Source organism: Lutra lutra, chromosome 3, assembly GCF_902655055.1.
Source record: "Lutra lutra chromosome 3, mLutLut1.2, whole genome shotgun sequence".
NCBI classification, from domain to species: Eukaryota; Metazoa; Chordata; class Mammalia; order Carnivora; family Mustelidae; genus Lutra; species Lutra lutra.
In genome coordinates, this window is record NC_062280.1 from 103,320,407 (window position 1) to 103,337,939 (window position 17,533).

General features: G+C 49.5%; 1 protein-coding gene across 1 annotated transcript; it reads left to right on the top strand.

Moving 5' to 3' along the window:
- The first annotated feature begins 384 nt into the window (after nt 1-384).
- LOC125095283 (5-hydroxytryptamine receptor 5B) lies at nt 385-13,740 on the top strand. The gene is made up of 2 exons (XM_047721536.1): nt 385-1,288; nt 12,662-13,740. The coding sequence occupies exons 1-2, from the start codon at nt 509-511 to the stop codon at nt 12,992-12,994; spliced, it is 1,113 nt and encodes a 370-aa protein (XP_047577492.1). The 5' UTR covers nt 385-508; the 3' UTR covers nt 12,995-13,740.
- The last annotated feature ends 3,793 nt before the right edge of the window (nt 13,741-17,533 follow it).

A 17,533-nucleotide genomic window follows, 5' to 3' on the forward strand; every position in this document is an offset into this window, starting at 1 on the left:
TGACAGCCGCAGTTAGGGTTCTCTCCGCAGGGCGGAGGTGGGGAGCCTCGCGCGGCGGCGGCGGCATGATGGCCTGCCTGGTGTTCAGCACCCGCCCTCCCCGGTGCAGCCCTGCCCCTGCGGCCGCCCGCTGTGGGTGGGAGCACCTCTCCAAGCCCGCCCCTGCGCGCGGACACTCGGCGGCGCTCCCAGATTCCCAGCCCTGTGACAGCCCGTTGCCCCGGGGACGGCGCGGAGAGGTGGGAGGGCTCGGCGCACCGAGCCCAGCTGGACTCCCGAGGGGTCCCACTCTCTTTTTTCCCTCCACTGGAAAGGAAGTCCACGAGGGCTCCGAGCCAAAAGGGGGCTGTGAACCAAGGAGGGACAGGGTAGGGTGACCTGGACACCTGCCCCCCGTCCTCCCGGGGCACGCAGCGACCCCTTCCACGCCCGCACCTGCCGGGTCCACGCGAGCCCCGGGAAGAGCGCTTGTGTCCCCTGTCGGGAAGCCGGGATCCCGCGCCGCGCCATGGAAGCCGCTAACCTCTCGGTGGCCGCCACCGGCGTCGCCCTTCCCCTGGGCTCCGAAGCCTGCAGCATGGGCCCGAGCCCCAGCGGGGTAGTCGGATGGACGACCGCGGGCGATTCCGCCCTGCCGGGCCGCGAGCCGCCTTTCTCCGTCTTCACGGTGCTGGTGGTGACGCTGCTGGTGCTGCTGATCGCGGCCACTTTCCTGTGGAACCTGCTGGTTCTGGTCACCATTCTGCGCGTCCGCGCCTTCCATCGTGTGCCGCACAATTTGGTGGCCTCGACGGCCGTGTCAGACGTGCTCGTGGCGGCGCTGGTGATGCCCCTGAGCCTGGTGAGCGAGTTATCGGCCGGGCGACGCTGGCGGTTGGGCCGGAGCCTGTGCCACGTGTGGATCTCCTTCGACGTGTTGTGTTGCACCGCCAGCATCTGGAACGTGGCGGCCATCGCCCTGGACCGCTACTGGACCATCACGCGCCACCTGCAGTACACGCTGCGCACCCGCCGCCGCGCCTCGGCACTCATGATCGCGCTCACCTGGGCGCTCTCGGCGCTCATCGCCCTAGCGCCGCTGCTCTTCGGCTGGGGTGAGGCGTACGATGCTCCGCGCCAGCGCTGCCAGGTGAGCCAGGAGCCCTCCTACGCCGTCTTCTCCACCTGCGGCGCCTTCTACCTGCCGCTCGGCGTGGTGCTGTTCGTCTACTGGAAGATCTACAAGGCGGCCAAGTTTCGTTTCGGCCGCCGCCGCCGGGCCGTGCTGCCGCTGCCCGCCCCCGTGCAGGTGAGGAGCGGGCCGCCGAACAGGGGGTCGAGGGGGAGGTCAGGGCTTGGCCCCCGCGAGAGCTGGCGGCGGAAGATGGCACCCTCGGGGCGCGCACCGGGAGCGCAAGGGGAGTTTGTCATCTGCTCTCCCGGAGCGCGCACTGAGGGGCGCCTCACCTGCGCACCTGCGCTCTCCCGGAGCGCGCACTGAGGGGCGCGCACGCGGCGGGGGGCTTGCGGACCCGGCGCGCGGGTGAAGGGGTTTCACCAAGCGTGCACAGGGCCTGGCGGGGGCTGCGGGGGCCGCGGGTGCACGCGGCCCAAGGGGGCTTGCAGGGGCAGCGTTGCGGGTAGTGTTGAGGGCACGACCCATGAGCCGCACCCTTGGTGATTTCTCCAGGGGTGGCTGTGTCCCTATGACTCCTGCAGCCGGCCACTTCCTGGTCCCGAGGAGACAGAGCGAGACTGCGGCGCGCTGGGAGTGTGTCCTGCAGAGTTCCACATTCCCGGGGTTTCCTTCTCCGCTGTGCCCTGGTCCACCCTCTGCAAGCTAAAAACGGATTTCGAACTCTGCCTGCCAGCTCCCTGCCAGAGAGGAAGTGAGTGTAAAATCTAGCCCAAGTATAACTTTCCTCTTACTACCCCAACCTCAGTGCTTTCCTCTAGCGACTTTGGAAGGAGAGAGAACCATCAATTCAAATCCCATCCTGGGACATGGGGGCTAGTTGCTTCATCTCTGCGGGCCTCTTTTCCACATCTTTAAACAAGTTCATTCCTGTTTCAGAGGGTTCTTGGTGAGGAAGGATCACACGAGATGGAGTGTGGGAGGAACCAGCACACTGCCTGGCACCCCGGGGCGCGGGTGAAGGGGCAGAGCTGGCTGGAATAGGCATCAACGGGGTGTTGCCCAAAGGTCCGCACTGGTCCAGATCATAATCCTGGAAATGAATGAGACAGAGGAACACGCATTTGGCAGAACTTCTCTGATTTCCTTTAGAACTGGAACTTTCTGCCTTTTGGCCTCCTCACCCTAGAAGCCCCAAACTTTCCCTTTTTTGGGGGGGGTGGTCAGCCTCCGAGTCCTGGAGAATAATAAGAGGATTTTTTTTTTGTCCCTTCCCAAATACAATAGAGTAGTTGCCCTTTGTCCACAGGCATACCCTCCAAGACCCCCAGAAGATGCCTAAAACCGCAGAGAGCGCTGAACCATAGATACTGGTTTTTTTCCCATACATACTTACCTAAGATAGAGTTTAATTTATAAATTAGACACAGAGGTTAACAACAATCCTAATGATAAAAAAGAACAATTATAATAATATACTATAATAAAAACTATGTGAATGTGATCTCTCTCAAAATATTTTACTGTACTCACCTTTCCTCTGGTGATGCTGTGAGATGATAAAATGCCCACGTGATGAGATGAAGCGGGGTGATGGCCTAGGCATTGTGACGTCATGTTAGGCTACCACTGACCTGGAGAACTCAGGAGAATCGTCTACTTCTGGACCTTGGTTGATGACAGATAACTGAAACTTCGAGAAGGGAAGCGAAAGCATGAAAAAGAAGGAGGAGGGGGAGACCACTGTGCATGGCTCAAGGAAAGACTGCTGGTGGGAGGGGGCCGGGGGTAAGGGACAGTAAGTTTTCTGTTGTTAGTTTTGTTTTAATTTTGGAAAGTTAACTCAGATACGTAGGCTACTCAAACATATGTGTTTTAAAAAGTAGGCTTTTTCCTCTTCATTAAATGGCAGAGGGATTTTGTAGCATAAAATAGGAATGTCAAGGCTATAATTGGAAAGTGTTGGTAGGGGAGAGCTTTATTCAGAATTAATGATGTTCTTTGAAAGGTCCCTTGGAAATGCCTGGGATGATTATAGCTTTTCTGTCTGATTGCAGAGGTAGGCTGACTTTGAAGAGCTACATCAATCCAATGTGCACCTAGAGAAATCATGGTGGAATGGTTGCCAGAAAGGCTTGCCAAACCTGAGTTTGGCATTCATTTTTGAAAGCCCCCATTCAGGCAGGTGATAGATACCATGAAGGGAGTTAACAGGAACCTGGCCAATCTGGGGTGGCCATGGGTGGAGAGAAAGAGCTCTGAGAGGCAGGGCCAGTGCTGTGATTTTCCATTTGCTGGCAGTGGGACCCAGGGCAAGCCCTTCCCCTGCTTTGGATGGCAAGTTCTCTTCTCTAAAACACAGTATCCATCTAAGCTATGGCTGGGACTCTCGAGTCACATGATGTTGAGATTGTAGATGGGATGATATCAGAGAGCATCCTGCTTCCTTAGGCTTTGGGCAGCCCTCACTCAGATGCCTGGGGATGCTGCTCAGTCAGCATCTACAAGCTTTCTGGACACAAGACACCTGAATGGAAACTTACAATAATATACCCGTAATACTATCTCTCTACCTTCCCCTCTCCTCGCTGCCATTTCCCACACTCTAGGGAAAATGAGTTGAATTTAGGTGCTGCAATGTGTCTGTACTGTTTTCTGTGGGGGGATAGAAGCACTTATGGAGTCTGAAGGCTCTGGTAATGGGGCTGTGTACATCCTTCATTTTTTTGCCATTCTGTGGCCAGGTCCCAACACTGAGATACGACCAGAAAGGGATGAGCCACAGTTCCTGGGCAGTGATTTAATTCTCTGGGGACAAAATGCAGTTTTGGAAAGTAGAACTTTCCAACGTTTACTAAGTGAGTCCTGTCATCCAGACACTGTGTTGGACGCTCTGCCTCCAACTTCTCATTTCATTTCCATGACCCAGCTGTGTTGGCCTTATCATCTCGATCAGTCCGGATAAGCTAAGACATGTTCAGCCACACATAACCCCCAAATGGACAGCTTATCTCACTCTCAAGAGTTCAAGGTGGGTCCCCTCCCACAGAGCTCTCTGCCTGGCAGCAACTCATAGATCTGGACCCCTTGCCATTACCTCACTCTGTGGTCTGGAATGACTGGCTTCCAGGTTGCTGTGCGAGGGGAAGGGATGGATGGAAATATAGCAGCTTTTAGCTGCCTTCCCCTAAAGTAGACACATGTCAGTTCTGTCCTCAGCCTTGGCCAGCCCCGGACATCCAGGGAAGCGTGTGGATAATTTGGTGAATACTGTTTTTACCACCAGCCCTCATCTTCTAGTTGATGAAACTAAGTCACCGCAAAGTCAGTTCAGCTACGACCACAGAGTTATCGAGTGGAGAAGCTGAGGTCACTGTTCTTAACTTTGTCATTCCTCCATGCTGTCTGCCTCCAGGGACTTAACTGCTGAGCACCGTTCCATCTCCCGCAGAAACCTCACCTTCACAGGAAGGAGGCAGCCATATCCCAGTCAAGGTGGGGCATCATGGGAGCAGGGTCTCAAAACTATGCTCCCAGGAGAGCTGACCACAGCTGAGCACAGAGGCACTCAGGAGGCGGGGTTCATGCGCACCCTGCCCTCCTTTCCTTCAGCTTTCTAGAATGAGCACCACATATAGAGTGTGTTTTGGGCGCCCCCCAACCCTGCCAAACGACCCCCACGGGTCATGATTATTTTCCACTGGCCTGTGCCCTCTACTATTGAGAAGAAGAAAAAAGCAAAATCAATGGAGATTATGTCTTTGGCTTTTAAAATGTGACCTCAAAACTTTTTTTTTTTTCAATTGTTTGATTGCCGTGCAAATGTTCATGAGCAGGGCCTAATTATTCATTAGGCACAGTAGCCACAGTACTTTTAGGGGCCCATGGAAATGGTTTGATTTTAATTTCTTTTAAAATTAGGGGAAGAATGAATGTAAGAGCAATGAATATATAATAATATAGCCAGCCTCGGTTATAGTAGTCTTCATAATAATATGGTCATAAAATATAATTTTTAATATTTTTTAATGGAGGCAGGGGCCCACAGAGGCAGAGACGCCTGGGGCTCGTGAATGTGATTACGCCGACACCCTTCACTCACTCGCTCACTCACTCAGTAAACATGTGGTGGTAGACAGTGTGCCTAGTGGTTAAGAGCAGGGGATTTGGAAGCAAGGAGACCTGGATATCAGTTCTTTTTGTGCCACTTATTAGCACTGTAGCCAAGAGACTTAATTTAAGCCTGTGTTTCCCCGTAGGTAAAATGGAAGTAAAATGGCCACCTGCTTGTAATATTCTTGTGATGAGTAAAAGAGTTAATGGTGTATACGGGGTATCGAAAATAGCAAACCATGAATGCAAGCTGCTGCAGCATCTTCGTTATTATTCTTTACAATTCCTCTTGTAAGTTATAAATAGTGAATTATGATTTTATTCTTATTGCTACTATTACTCACCATCCTACATAGGGGAGTTACTTCTCGCTTGTGTAACAAACTAGCCCAAAGCTTAGTGGTGTAAAACAACAAACACGTATTAACCCACAGTTTCCGGTGGGCCAGACATGGGAATGGCTTTGCTCTTCTGGGCCCCAGATCTCATGCGGTTGTAGCCAAAATGTCGGGTGGGGCAGTGGTCATTTGAAGGCTTGACTGGAGCTGGAGACTGCTTCCATGATGGCTGACTCACATGGCTGTTAGCAGGAGGCCTCCCCAGGGCTGCTTGGGTGTTGTCACAACATGGCGGCTGACTTCCCTTCTTCCTGGAGAGCACAGCAAGGAGGAAACTGCAAATGCCTTTTACAAACTGGTCTCAGAAGTTACATGAGATCTCTTTCCCTATAGTCTATTCACTAGAAGTGAGTCACCAACTGCAGCCCACACCCAAGGGAAGGGGAATTAGGCTCCACCTTTGGAAAAGTATCAGTGAACTTGTGGACAGATTTTAAAGCCACTGCCATAAGACACACAGATGGTGCTCAGAATTACTTGATTGACTGTTACTGACCTGCAGATCAGGCAATGTAGCAGCCTCTGAAGTTTCAAAGAATGAGTGAGCAGGGTCTCTGTTCTCCAGGAATTAATTTTAGTAGACCACAACTATAGAATTAAAAATTCAATAAAGTCTTATAGTTACTCTGCTAGAAGTTGGTCCAGAATACAATGAATGGTCCTGAGAGACTGAACAGTATAATGGGAAAGCACTTTGCACACAGTAAAGGACAAAATAGATGTGTAATACTGAACTGTAGGGTTTGTGACAACTTGGATCTGAGTGTTAGATAATGTTGCATTATAAATACTTGCCTAGCTAAGCTAACTCTGTGTATTAGCATAAATAACTTTTTGTGTTGTAAGCATATAGCACATAAGCCTTGAGTGACCTGAAATCTGTACAGAGCCCATATGTTTTTGTCACTTGTCCAATGTTTAGTTGTCATTTGGACCACCCCGAAGACTAAGCTACTGGTGGGCCTGTGGGCTTGTCAGAGCTTGGGTACGGGAAGAGTGGTGGAAAATCACCACCCTCGTTCTGATTCCATCTATTAAAAGAACTGTGGGCTCAAACACATTCTCATGCCAGACTGCAAGCTTATTTTAACTTTAGGAAAGTACATTTTATGAATCAAATTGTATCAGTGGTAATAAAAAAATCTGGTTTATGGCTTGATTCTTTTAAGATTGGCCCCTAAGAGCCTGCAAGTTTCCAGAAGTACTTGGATGTGTCGAGGAATGTTTCCTCTACACCTTCAGAAATGCTTCTGGCCTTCTAGTCTCTATAAACTTCTCTCTTGCTGTTCCCCTTACATCGTTATGTTCATTCTGTCTCTTTACCTCTACTTCCATTTCTCTTTTCTCTCTGATTGGATTGTTGGGGAAGAGTGGAGAGGGAGAGGAAACAGGTGGTGGGGGTAGGCAAGTATGGCACGGGAACCGTGTGTCTTGCAATGATCTACTTCTCAAATCTGTGTAGTTCTTGGAGAAGGTTGAGCTTCTCAGTAGAATACTGAAGTCCAAAATCATGGCAGAGAAACTTCTAGAGGAGAGATCTCAAATCTATATTGCCCAGTGTCGGACCATAAATAAACCTGCCTTCTGTTCTCTGGAAACCTGAATCTTTTATACAGGGCCGCAAGCCAAGCTGTGTGCTTTTCCATGGGGAGACACTATCTCTGTCTTCCACGGTTGTTTGCTTTACAAACATCCTCAATAAGCCAGTCTAACCCTGGATCTTTGCTAGCAAAATGTGCACAAATGCAAGAGACCTGCAAAAGAATCATCTCTCCCAAATATCACCCAATTCAATAGATTTTTACTGATTTTACTGTATACCATATGTGATACTAAGTGCTAGGGATTCTTCAGGGGATAGGACACTCATCGTCCCTGCCGTCCTGGCCTGTTGGTGGTGACACAGCATTCTGAGCAATTCAGAATCTTTTCCCTGGCCCCAGAGTCCTGGTGGGAATAGTGAAACAGGATATTTCAAACTGGGACTTGATGGAAAATTCTACTACGGAGTCCCCATACACAAAGTAGGTGGTTAATAAGTGTCTAAGCATATAGTGTCTGGCAGATTTGGTCCTTAATTAATTTCATATGAAAAAGCCTCAGTTTCTATGAAATGTAAAGGTACACTCATCTTTGAGGGCCCCATCTCAGTATTGGCAGAGAGAGGCCATACAGCTCCAGAACCAGATGGAGCAGGCAGGCACCTTCGTTCTGCTTTTCCCGTCTTGTGTGGCCTTGGCCATGGCATTTGGTGTCTCCAAACTTCTGTGTATTCAGAGCCCTTTTCCGTTAATAGCAGGACCCAAAAGGGCCAGGTCCTACTGGTTGTGTGCCTCCAACAGCCTGTACTCTTCCCTGCAGATTAAGGGAGGTTTCTAACTGGAGGTCAGAGGCCCCTTAAAGCCTGAATGGTCAGGCTTTATGTTTAGATAGACGTGCAGAGGGAGGTCGGGGTGAAGACGTGAGGGGAGAGAAGACCTACAAGGAGAGATGGAGAAGTTCAGAGCTGGTGGCCAGAGACCCTAGAAATCACCAGGAAGCCATACATGTCCATACTGAAGAAATCTCAAGCATATATATTCTTTTTTTTTTTTAAAAGATTTTATTTATTTATTTGACAGAGAGAAATCACAAGTAGGCAGAGAGGCAGGCAGAGAGAGAGGAGGAAGCAGGCTCCCTGCTGAGCAGAAAGTCCGATGTGGGGCTTGAACCCAGGACCTGGGATCATGACCTGAGCCGAAGGCAGCGGCTTAACCCACTGAGACACCCAGGCGCTCCTCAAGCATATATATTCTTTTTTAAAATTATTTTTATTGGGCGCTTCTTGATCCATTCATCTGTTGATGGACGTCTAGGTTCTTTCCATAGTTTGGCTTTGTGGACATTGTTGCTATAAACATTCGGGTGCACTTGCCCCTTCGCATCCCTACATTCGTATCTTTATGGTAAATACTCAGTAGTGCGATTGATGGGTCATAGGATAGCTCTACTTTCAACTTTTTGAGGAACCTCCATGCTGTTTTTCAAAGTGGCTACACCAGCTTGCATTCCCACCAACAGTGTAGGAGGGTTCCCCTTTCTCCACATCCTTGCCAACATCTATCGTGACTTGTTAACTTTAGCTGTTCTGACTGGTGTGAGGTGGTATCTCACTGTGGTTTTGATTTGTATGTCCCTGATGCCGAGCGATGTTGAGCACTTTTTCATGTGTCTGTTGGCCATCTGGATGTCTTCTTTCAAGCATATATATTCTTTTCTAAAAAAGATTTTATTTATTTATTTGACGCAGAGAGAGAGAGATCACAAGTAGGCAGACAGGCAGGCAGAGAGAGCGGGGGAAGCAGGTTCCCCACTGAGCAGAAAGCCCAATGCAGGGCTCGACCCCAGGACCCCGAGATCATGACCTGAGCTGAAGGCAGAGGCCCAACCCACTGAGCCACCCAGGCACCCCAAGCATATATATTCTTTTTTTTTTTTTTTTTAAGATTTATTTATTTATTTATTTGACAGACAGAGATCACAAGTAGGCAGACAGGCAGGCAGAGAGAGAGGGGGAAGCAGGTTCCCCACTGAGCAGAAAGCCCAATGCAGGGCTCGATCCCAGGACCCTGGGATCATGACCTGAGCCGAAGGCAGAGGCATCAACCCACTGAGCCACCCAGGTGCCCCAAAGCATATATATTCTTAAAGTAGATTCTATTGTGGCATCTAGGTGGCTCAGTTGGTTAAGCGTCTGCCTTCAGCTCAGGTCATGATCTTGGGGTCTTGGGATTGAGCCCCGCATTGGACTTGTTGCTCAGCGAGGAGTCTGCTTCTCCCTCTGCCCCTCATCCCACTCATGCTCTCTCAGTCTCTCAAACAAATAAATACAATCTTTTTAAAAAATAAAAGAAAAAAATAGATTCTTTTGGAACCCATCCAGATCAATCACCTTTACTAAAGGTGCAGAACAGGTAGGGTTTGAGAGTGTGGTCTCCAGTTCAAAATACTCCCATTTGACTTCAGCTCTTACCATTGGCAACTGGGTGATCTTGGACAAGGTATTTAGCTACCCAGAGTGTTTTCTCAACTCTAAAATGGAGATAATAATAATAAATGGAGATAATAAGTTGGATGCAAGAATGAATTCAAGTCATCCCTTCCAAACCTTTAGCATAGTGTCTGCTTTATGATAACCTCTCCGGGATGTTTTTAGCCTCTTTTGGCTTTCTATTGGATATCACATTTCAGATGACAAAAGTCAAGCTAGTCAGTCTCCTTGCAAGCTGGAATCATCATCCCAGGTTGACTCAGTCTCTTCAAAGCCGTTTCTAGAAAGATTGCACACTCTTCGGGCATCTCCCTCTGCACGGGGTGTAGCAGGCTCTAGCAAACAGATGCTGTGGAGGAGCAAAGCTGGGTTCTGCTGACGTCGCAGTGCTGGAGGCCTGGTCCTTTAAACCGACTTATTCAGTGAACTTGCCTTTTCTGTTTCCTCTTCTCTCAGGAGCCCTTTGGAACCGAAGTCACCCCATTTCTTTGCCTCAATAGCATAATAAAGATTTGGAATTTCCCTTACCCTGGGAAGGGACTCATGTGCCTGGGAAGCCATTTAGGTCTGTTGGAAAAGTGCCCATTTCTGAGCCCGTAGGGAGGAAAACAAACTCGCCACCTTCCACTTCCGCTCCTGCGCTGATAACATTGCTCCCTCCCCACGACATCGCTCAGTATTCATGAGGTGGTTTCAGGATGGCACCTTTTTGTGGATGAGACTTGTTTGATGACTTGAGGATGGTCCACTATGAGGGACTAGGTCAGCACAGTCTCTTCATAAGGGGGATGAGGACGTGGGTCTCACACCTGCCCATGGGGGTCCGGCAAACCTTGGAATGGCCCATCAGAGGGGCTCTGGCTGGCCTCTATGGGGGTACAGAGTGGGGAGAGGTAAGTGCTGTCTGTTCCCTTGCTGGCTTCCCTTGCCTTGTCATTGTTGACTTCCAAGGGGCAGGTGGGAGGAGACCAGGTGTTGCGCTGGCAAAGGAGAGAACTCTACTTTGTCACATGACTGTGATCTGTTTTTAGGCTGATGTAGTGAATTTCCAACTGGAGGAGATGGGGGCTGTGGGGGGGAAAGCAGAAGACACTGAATTCGAAGGTGGTGCTGAGGTCAGGCCACCTGGGGGCTCCTCTGCCTTTTGGCTTTGGCCGTCCTGACCCAGTGAGAGATGCAGGTGTGTGTGCTGCGGTCCCGTGTGGCTCTCCATGGTCGTGGGGCTGTTCTGCCAGCTGCTCCCAGTTGTGTGCATGCCAGTCTGGGAGCCTCTTGGCCCCCTGTGCCACCAGCATCTGTGGCCACGGCTGGCAGCACCCGGGGAGGAGGGAAACGCAGGTGCGGACTGTTGTGTTGTCATGATCTCTGGCTCATTCACCAACTGTTTCCTGAGCTCAGGCCAGGCACCAGATGCTGCTGCCGGAGAGGTGCGTGTACAAGGAAGACACAGTCCCAGCCCTGGTTCAGCTTGGCCCAGGGTGGGGGAGCAGGTGTAATTGCCAGAATTGCACAGATCTCTACAGAAGAGGAGAAAGGGGTACCAAACTGGGAGATGTGTTTGAGTTCATAGCATCAGAGAGGCCACTCTGAGAGGGCTGGTGGACCTGAGAGGTGAACAGGAGTGGACCAAAGGATGGGGGTGACAGGGTGGACCATGTGCCACAGGCTCCTTCAATGGGAGTTATTACCGCAAAGGCATTTACAGTTGTCGTGTTTTTTTTTTTTTAAAGATTTTATTTATTTGTCAGAGAGAGAGGGAGAGAGAGCGAGCACAGGCAGACAGAATGGCAGGCAGAGGCAGAGGGAGAAGCAGGCTCCCTGCTGAGCAAGGAGCCCGATGCGGGACTCAATCCCAGGACGCTGGGATCATGACCTGAGCCGAAGGCAGCTGCTTAACCAACTGAGCCACCCAGGCGTCCCAACAGTTGTCGTTTTAAAGCCAGGCAGTACGGACTGCAGAATCTAAACGGAATCCATTTAGCACATTGTTGTATAATTTCTTGCAGTATTGGTGTTTTTAGGCTGCCTCTCCAGCTTTGAACTTCATGGCTGGGCTGGGATCTGTTCACTTTGGGGTCCTAGTCCCAGCCCCCAGCCCACTCCATGAGTATCCAATGGGGGCATGTGCCAGGGGTTGCTCTGGGCATCCAGCACATTCCCAGTTCACCTCCACAGTGGCCTTATGATGGGGGGGAGAGGACTTTGTCACCCAGTTTCACAGATGGAGTAGCAGGTTTGGACACTGGAGCTGGAACTCCAGCCAGAGTCTGACACTGAGGCTCCTGCTCTTATCTGCCTCTCTCCCTTTTTGTATCTTATTATCCAACAATGTGGGCATCACCACTCTCACTCCAGGAAGAAGCTTCAGGGCTTTTTTTTTTTTTTTAAGATTTTATTTATTTATTTGACAGAGAGATAGAGAGCACAAGTAGGCAGAGTGGCAGGCAGAGGGAAAGGGAGAGGAAGAAGCAGGCTGTCCCTGGAGCAGGGAGCCGGGTGTGGGATTCCATCCCAGGACGTTGAGATCATGACCTGAGCTGAAGGCAGAGGCTTAACCGAATGAACCACCCAGGCCTTTCTCCCCGCCTCCTTCGGGGCTTATTTTAACCTACAGTTTCAGGAACATTTTCATGGAACATTTTGTTTGGATTATGGTGTAAGCCCATCTCTCTCTCTCTCTCTCTTTTTTTTTTTTTTTAAAGATTTTATTCATTTATTTGACAGACAGAAATCACAAGCAGGCAGAGAGGCAGGCAGAGAGAGAGGAAGGGAAGCGGGCTCCCCACTGAACAGAGAGCCAGACGCGGGGCTCGATCCCAGGACCCCAGGATCATGACCTGGGCCAAAGGCAGAGGCTTAACCCACCGAGCCACCCAGGTGCCCCGGTGTAAGCCCATCTTGAACGAGGCTGCCGGAGAGGTGTTGGCCACGCGGGAGCAGCCCCATGCCGCTTTATCATCCAGCGTCAGGTTTCGTGTGTTAACCGCACGTTTCCTTTGTTCCAAGGTGAAGGAGGCCCCTCACCAGGCGGAGATGGTGTTCACGGCGCGGCGCCCGGTGGTGGCCTTTCAGATGAGCGGGGACTCGTGGCGGGAGCAGAAGGAGAAGCGGGCCGCCGTGATGGTGGGCATTCTCATCGGCGTGTTTGTACTGTGCTGGATCCCCTTCTTCCTGGCGGAGCTCATCAGCCCCCTCTGTGCCTGCAGCCTGCCCCCGATCTGGAAAAGCATATTCTTGTGGCTTGGCTACTCCAATTCTTTCTTTAACCCCCTGATTTACACAGCGTTTAACAAGAACTACAACAACGCCTTCAGGAGCCTCTTCAGCAAGCAGAGATAAACCCAGGGCTCGGGAAGACACGTAGGTAGGGCTGTGGGCAGGGAACTGTATCTCTCCCCGCTCCAGGCATCTGGGAGCCTTGCCCCACAGCAGAGTAGTGATGACGTGGGGCCTGGACGGTAGGAGCAGCGATGCCCACGGCTCTCTGGAAAGACTGCGCATGTGTGGCAAGCGTGCCCGTGGGCCCTCTTCCGTGGTGTGTGGCAGACATTGCTAATCGATCGCGGCACCTTTCTCCACGGAGCTGGACGTCTGCCTCGGGATCCTTTGCAGACAGCTCTCTAGTTACTGCTAACTGGTTGGAATGGACACAAGAGTCGAAGCTGACTTGCCTTTCCTTTAATACGCTATTTCTCCGAGGGGATCCGTCTGCACGGAGCCCCAGTGGCCCGCTTTGGGGCCCACTAAAACGTGTCTAGTGCAACCCCTATCTACTGAATCAGGCTTTCAGAGAAGTCTGATCATTTATATCATTGAGCTCTTTTTTCGTCGGTGAGAGTGCTGGATGCTTAGATCGTCTTTAGACCAATTAAATTGACCTTCCCGAAGGGGCGGGGGTGGTGAGACCCAGGCAGGAGTGTGTTTTAAAGCTCCCCAGGGGATTCTACTGTGCAGCCGGCCAGTGTTGAGGACCCCGGTGGGGTCCTTTCTCTGCTTTCCAACAAGGGAGAGCAGCTATGAGAAATGTTCCCAGCACTCCAACATATGGACTTGTATGTGTAATAAAAATACTTTTGAAGCATTGATTTCTAGGCTCAAAATCATTCATATGTATGATTGCTCACACACACACACACACACACACACACACACACATTCACATATGCCATTGAAACAGGGATGACTGCTGTCTATGACACAACCACCCCAAGCCACGGTAGTGAATCTTGGCCTTCCGGAAAATACCAAATGTGGCCCAGGCATGTAGGGGTCCCAGGGCCTGGATGAGAGGGGATACCTGGACTAAGTCACACTGGCCACGGTCCCTGTGATTTTGGAGAAGGGCTGATTGCTTACTAATTTGGCTTTTCAATGTACACAAATAGTTCACTTCCCCATCAGCTCACTGAATGTTTGAGGTACGTAGACATTCTTTAAGCTTATACCATAGAGGACCTGTACTTTGGGGTTTATCCACAGTGCCTTTCTCCAAAATCTTTGGGGCCAGATGGGCTTTGGAACTTAGGAGTGTTTTTAAGTGTTAGAAAGGCAATCTGGTGTATATTGCATAAATTAGGTAACACCCCCATCTGGGTTGGGCCAGCAGTCTCTACTCAACAGGTGCAGTAAAATAAATGAATATTTACACTGTGAGAAAAGACTAAGAATAGCTAGCTAGCGTGGAGTCAGATCAGATTTTGTCACTGAATGAGTTAGAAACCACCTCTATTTACCCAACTTTGTGTTTTTGCCCTTGAGGACCCATACAACCGCAAACCATCCACAGTCCCTACTTTGCTCCATGTCAGTCCTGTAGAGGGGAGGGAATCGAAGGCAGTCAGGGGAGAGCATGTGGTCTAACCATTCCTCTGTGGCTAGTATTTGGGACACCACAACAGTGCTCCCTACACCGGCCTTCTTAGAGTCATATTTTGGAATTTTATCCTTTCATTGGAAGATACTTCACGAAAAAGTCATATGAAACATGTCAATGCATTTCACATAAAAATGTAAAGTAATCTGTTCCACTCTTTGTGAAGCATGTTTTCATGTGATAATGAGGACTTTTAATTTATTATGTTTCCATTTTTCCCTTGATTAGGAAGAAGAGAACCATATTTCTAGCCTAACTTTGGAAATCTGTATAGGAACTGGCATCCTATTGATCTGTGTCTAAGGTTTCTAGCCGGTTTATAATTCCAATTCCTACTTATGTTTTCCTTATTTTAGTGTTTTCTGTTCTGTTTGTATTTTAACTATCATAGTCTATTTCCTACAAGCCACCTCAAATCCTCTGTGAACCAAGACAGGGAAGAAAGGAATGGGCACACTGTTGTGTTTGAAGAGTTAGAGCTCAGCTTGGGGCTATCAGGGATTTTCTCCTATCGGCTGAAATACACGAAGTGGTGTTAAGAGATCTTCTTCCCTGTCTCTTCATACTAATTATCAAGCACCCACCATGTGCTGCTGTTGTACTGGGTTTTATATACAAATGCTCATTTAATCCTACTTCTATCCTACAAGGTAGGTATTTTCCTCATTGAACCCCGTCCCAAGAGGGTAAGTAGCCTGTCCGTGATGACAGGAGTACATGGTAGCCCTGGTATCTGGACTCAAGTCTGCCTGTCTCCAAGGCTGGGAAAGGACGGGAACTCAACGGACGTCGGCCTGGACTCCATGTTTCAGTGTTTGCCTGCGTTTCACAGCAAGAGCCCTGCACCTGGTGTAGTGGGTCTGCTTGCATTGTTCTCATTGGATTCCAGGCAGGATCCTTAGAGGAAGAGTCTAGGTAGAGTTGGCGGGGGGGGGGGGGGGGGGGGGGGCATTTGTGGAATTTTTTGGTTTACTCATTCTACTGGGTAGAATGCTTGATGATTGTGCTCATTTGGCCTGGGCTTTGACTTAATTGTGGATCATGATGGAAGCATCCCAGGCAGAAGGAATTACGTACGTGGAGCCCTTCTGAAAACGAGGTTGCTTGCTTGCTGACTTGGTGACAACTTCTTGACTCTTTTCTTCAGTTAAGAAGACTTTCCCTGGCTACCATTATAATTACAAAATGCTCAATTTCTTTTTTTAAAAAAGATTTTATTTGTTTACTTGACAGAGAGACACAGCAAACAGCAAGAGAGGGAACACAAGCAGGGGGAGCACGAGAGGGAGAAGCAGGCTCCCCGCAGAGCAGGGAGCCCGATGTAGGGGTCGATCCCAGGACCCTGGGCTCATGACCTGAGCTGAAGGCAGCTGCTTAATGCTGAGCAACCCAGGCACCCCTACAAAATGCTTAATTTCTGAAACAGACCAGGTGATGACTATGTAAGGCTGCGCTTGTAATTCCTTTTAATGAGAGCATCAGAGTAACAGTCTATTGACAAAGTATCTGACTTATAATGAACATTGCAGGGACTTCTTTAATAAGCATAATGTCTCTCCTCTGCCTCAAATCTCTTTGCTTGCAGCACCTAAGAAGGGGGTGGGAGGATGGAATTAGTCTCTTCCTTGTGGAGATTCATTTGCTAAAGTATGTTCAGGTCAGAATCCAATTTCACAAAGTTCCAGGTCTGTAGGATGGATGGGGCTAACCTAATCATATTATTTTATAATGAATCATGTACAGGGCATAAAGCATGCTCCTTTTCTCCCCTTTAGCATGGCCTCCATATTTCTTCCAGCAAGTCGGATGGGAGTTTGGATTCGGACCACGATTGCTGTCCAGCAATCCCCACGTGGGTACCATTCCTAGAAGCCTGCTCTTCTGGCCCCTGACCTGGTCTCTCTACACTGACACTGGGCCATACAGAGAAGTGTCTGGGTCTGGGAGGTGTCCAGGAGTTGGCTGGGATCTCACTGACCCAGGCTGGGCTCTCCCGGGTCCAGCTCCAAGCAGCGGTTTGTTTGGGTCTAGGTGTGCAAGCCTGACCACCCAAGCACACTTCCAAACCTTTACTCCTAGCAAGTCTGCTAACAACCCACAGACCAACCAAAGACTGAAGTCAAGGGATGGGGAAGCTCATTCCACCCACCAGGATGCCATGACAAAGGTGTCTGTTCCGGGGGAGTGGAGAGTGGCAACAAATAATTCAGTGCTCCATATGTGAGAAAAGCAGAACATGAAAAATCAGAGTGTGGTTTAAAAAGGGTAAGCACAGTCTCTAAGGCTTTTGTTTCTGGTACATGTTCACCTGGATTATCAGTCATCTCTTATCTGGGCTCCCTGTTGTTGCCCCTGCTTCCCTGGTTTGTGGTCAGCGCAGCTGCCAAGGCATCTGTCTTGAAATCCCCAAACCCTGCAATGATTTCCTGCACAGGTGCCATCCACATTCCTCAAAACTCACCTGCTGGGCCTGCTTCTACTTCAAGGGCTTTACCCTCAGTAGCCCTCCGCCTGGCATCTCCCCCACATAGGTAACCCTCACCGATGGCTCATTCCCTCACTAATCATGTGTTTGTTTGTTTATATTTCCTTAATGCTAAGAACATAGATATCCTAAACAGACAAATAGTGGAGAAACTTTTTTCTAGGCTGGATTTGACCACAATTTTTTATTCAAACTTCTGAAACAAAACAGCACACAAGTCTAGAAAATGCATATTTTCTTACCTGAATTAATTTGAAAGCATGTAAACATTATCTTTTAAAAATACAAATATTAGGAGCACCTGGTGGTTTAGTTGGTTAGGCGTCTGCCTTTGGCTCAGGTCATGATCTCAGGGTCCTGGGATCGAGTCCCTGCTCAGTGGGGACTCTGTTTCTCCCTCTCCCTCTGCCCCTCTGTGCTCTCTCACTCAAATAAATAAATAAATAAAATCTTAAAAAAAATAAAAGGTATCAAAATTAAATTCATGCAAAGAAACTACCCATAGTTTTTTAAATCACAG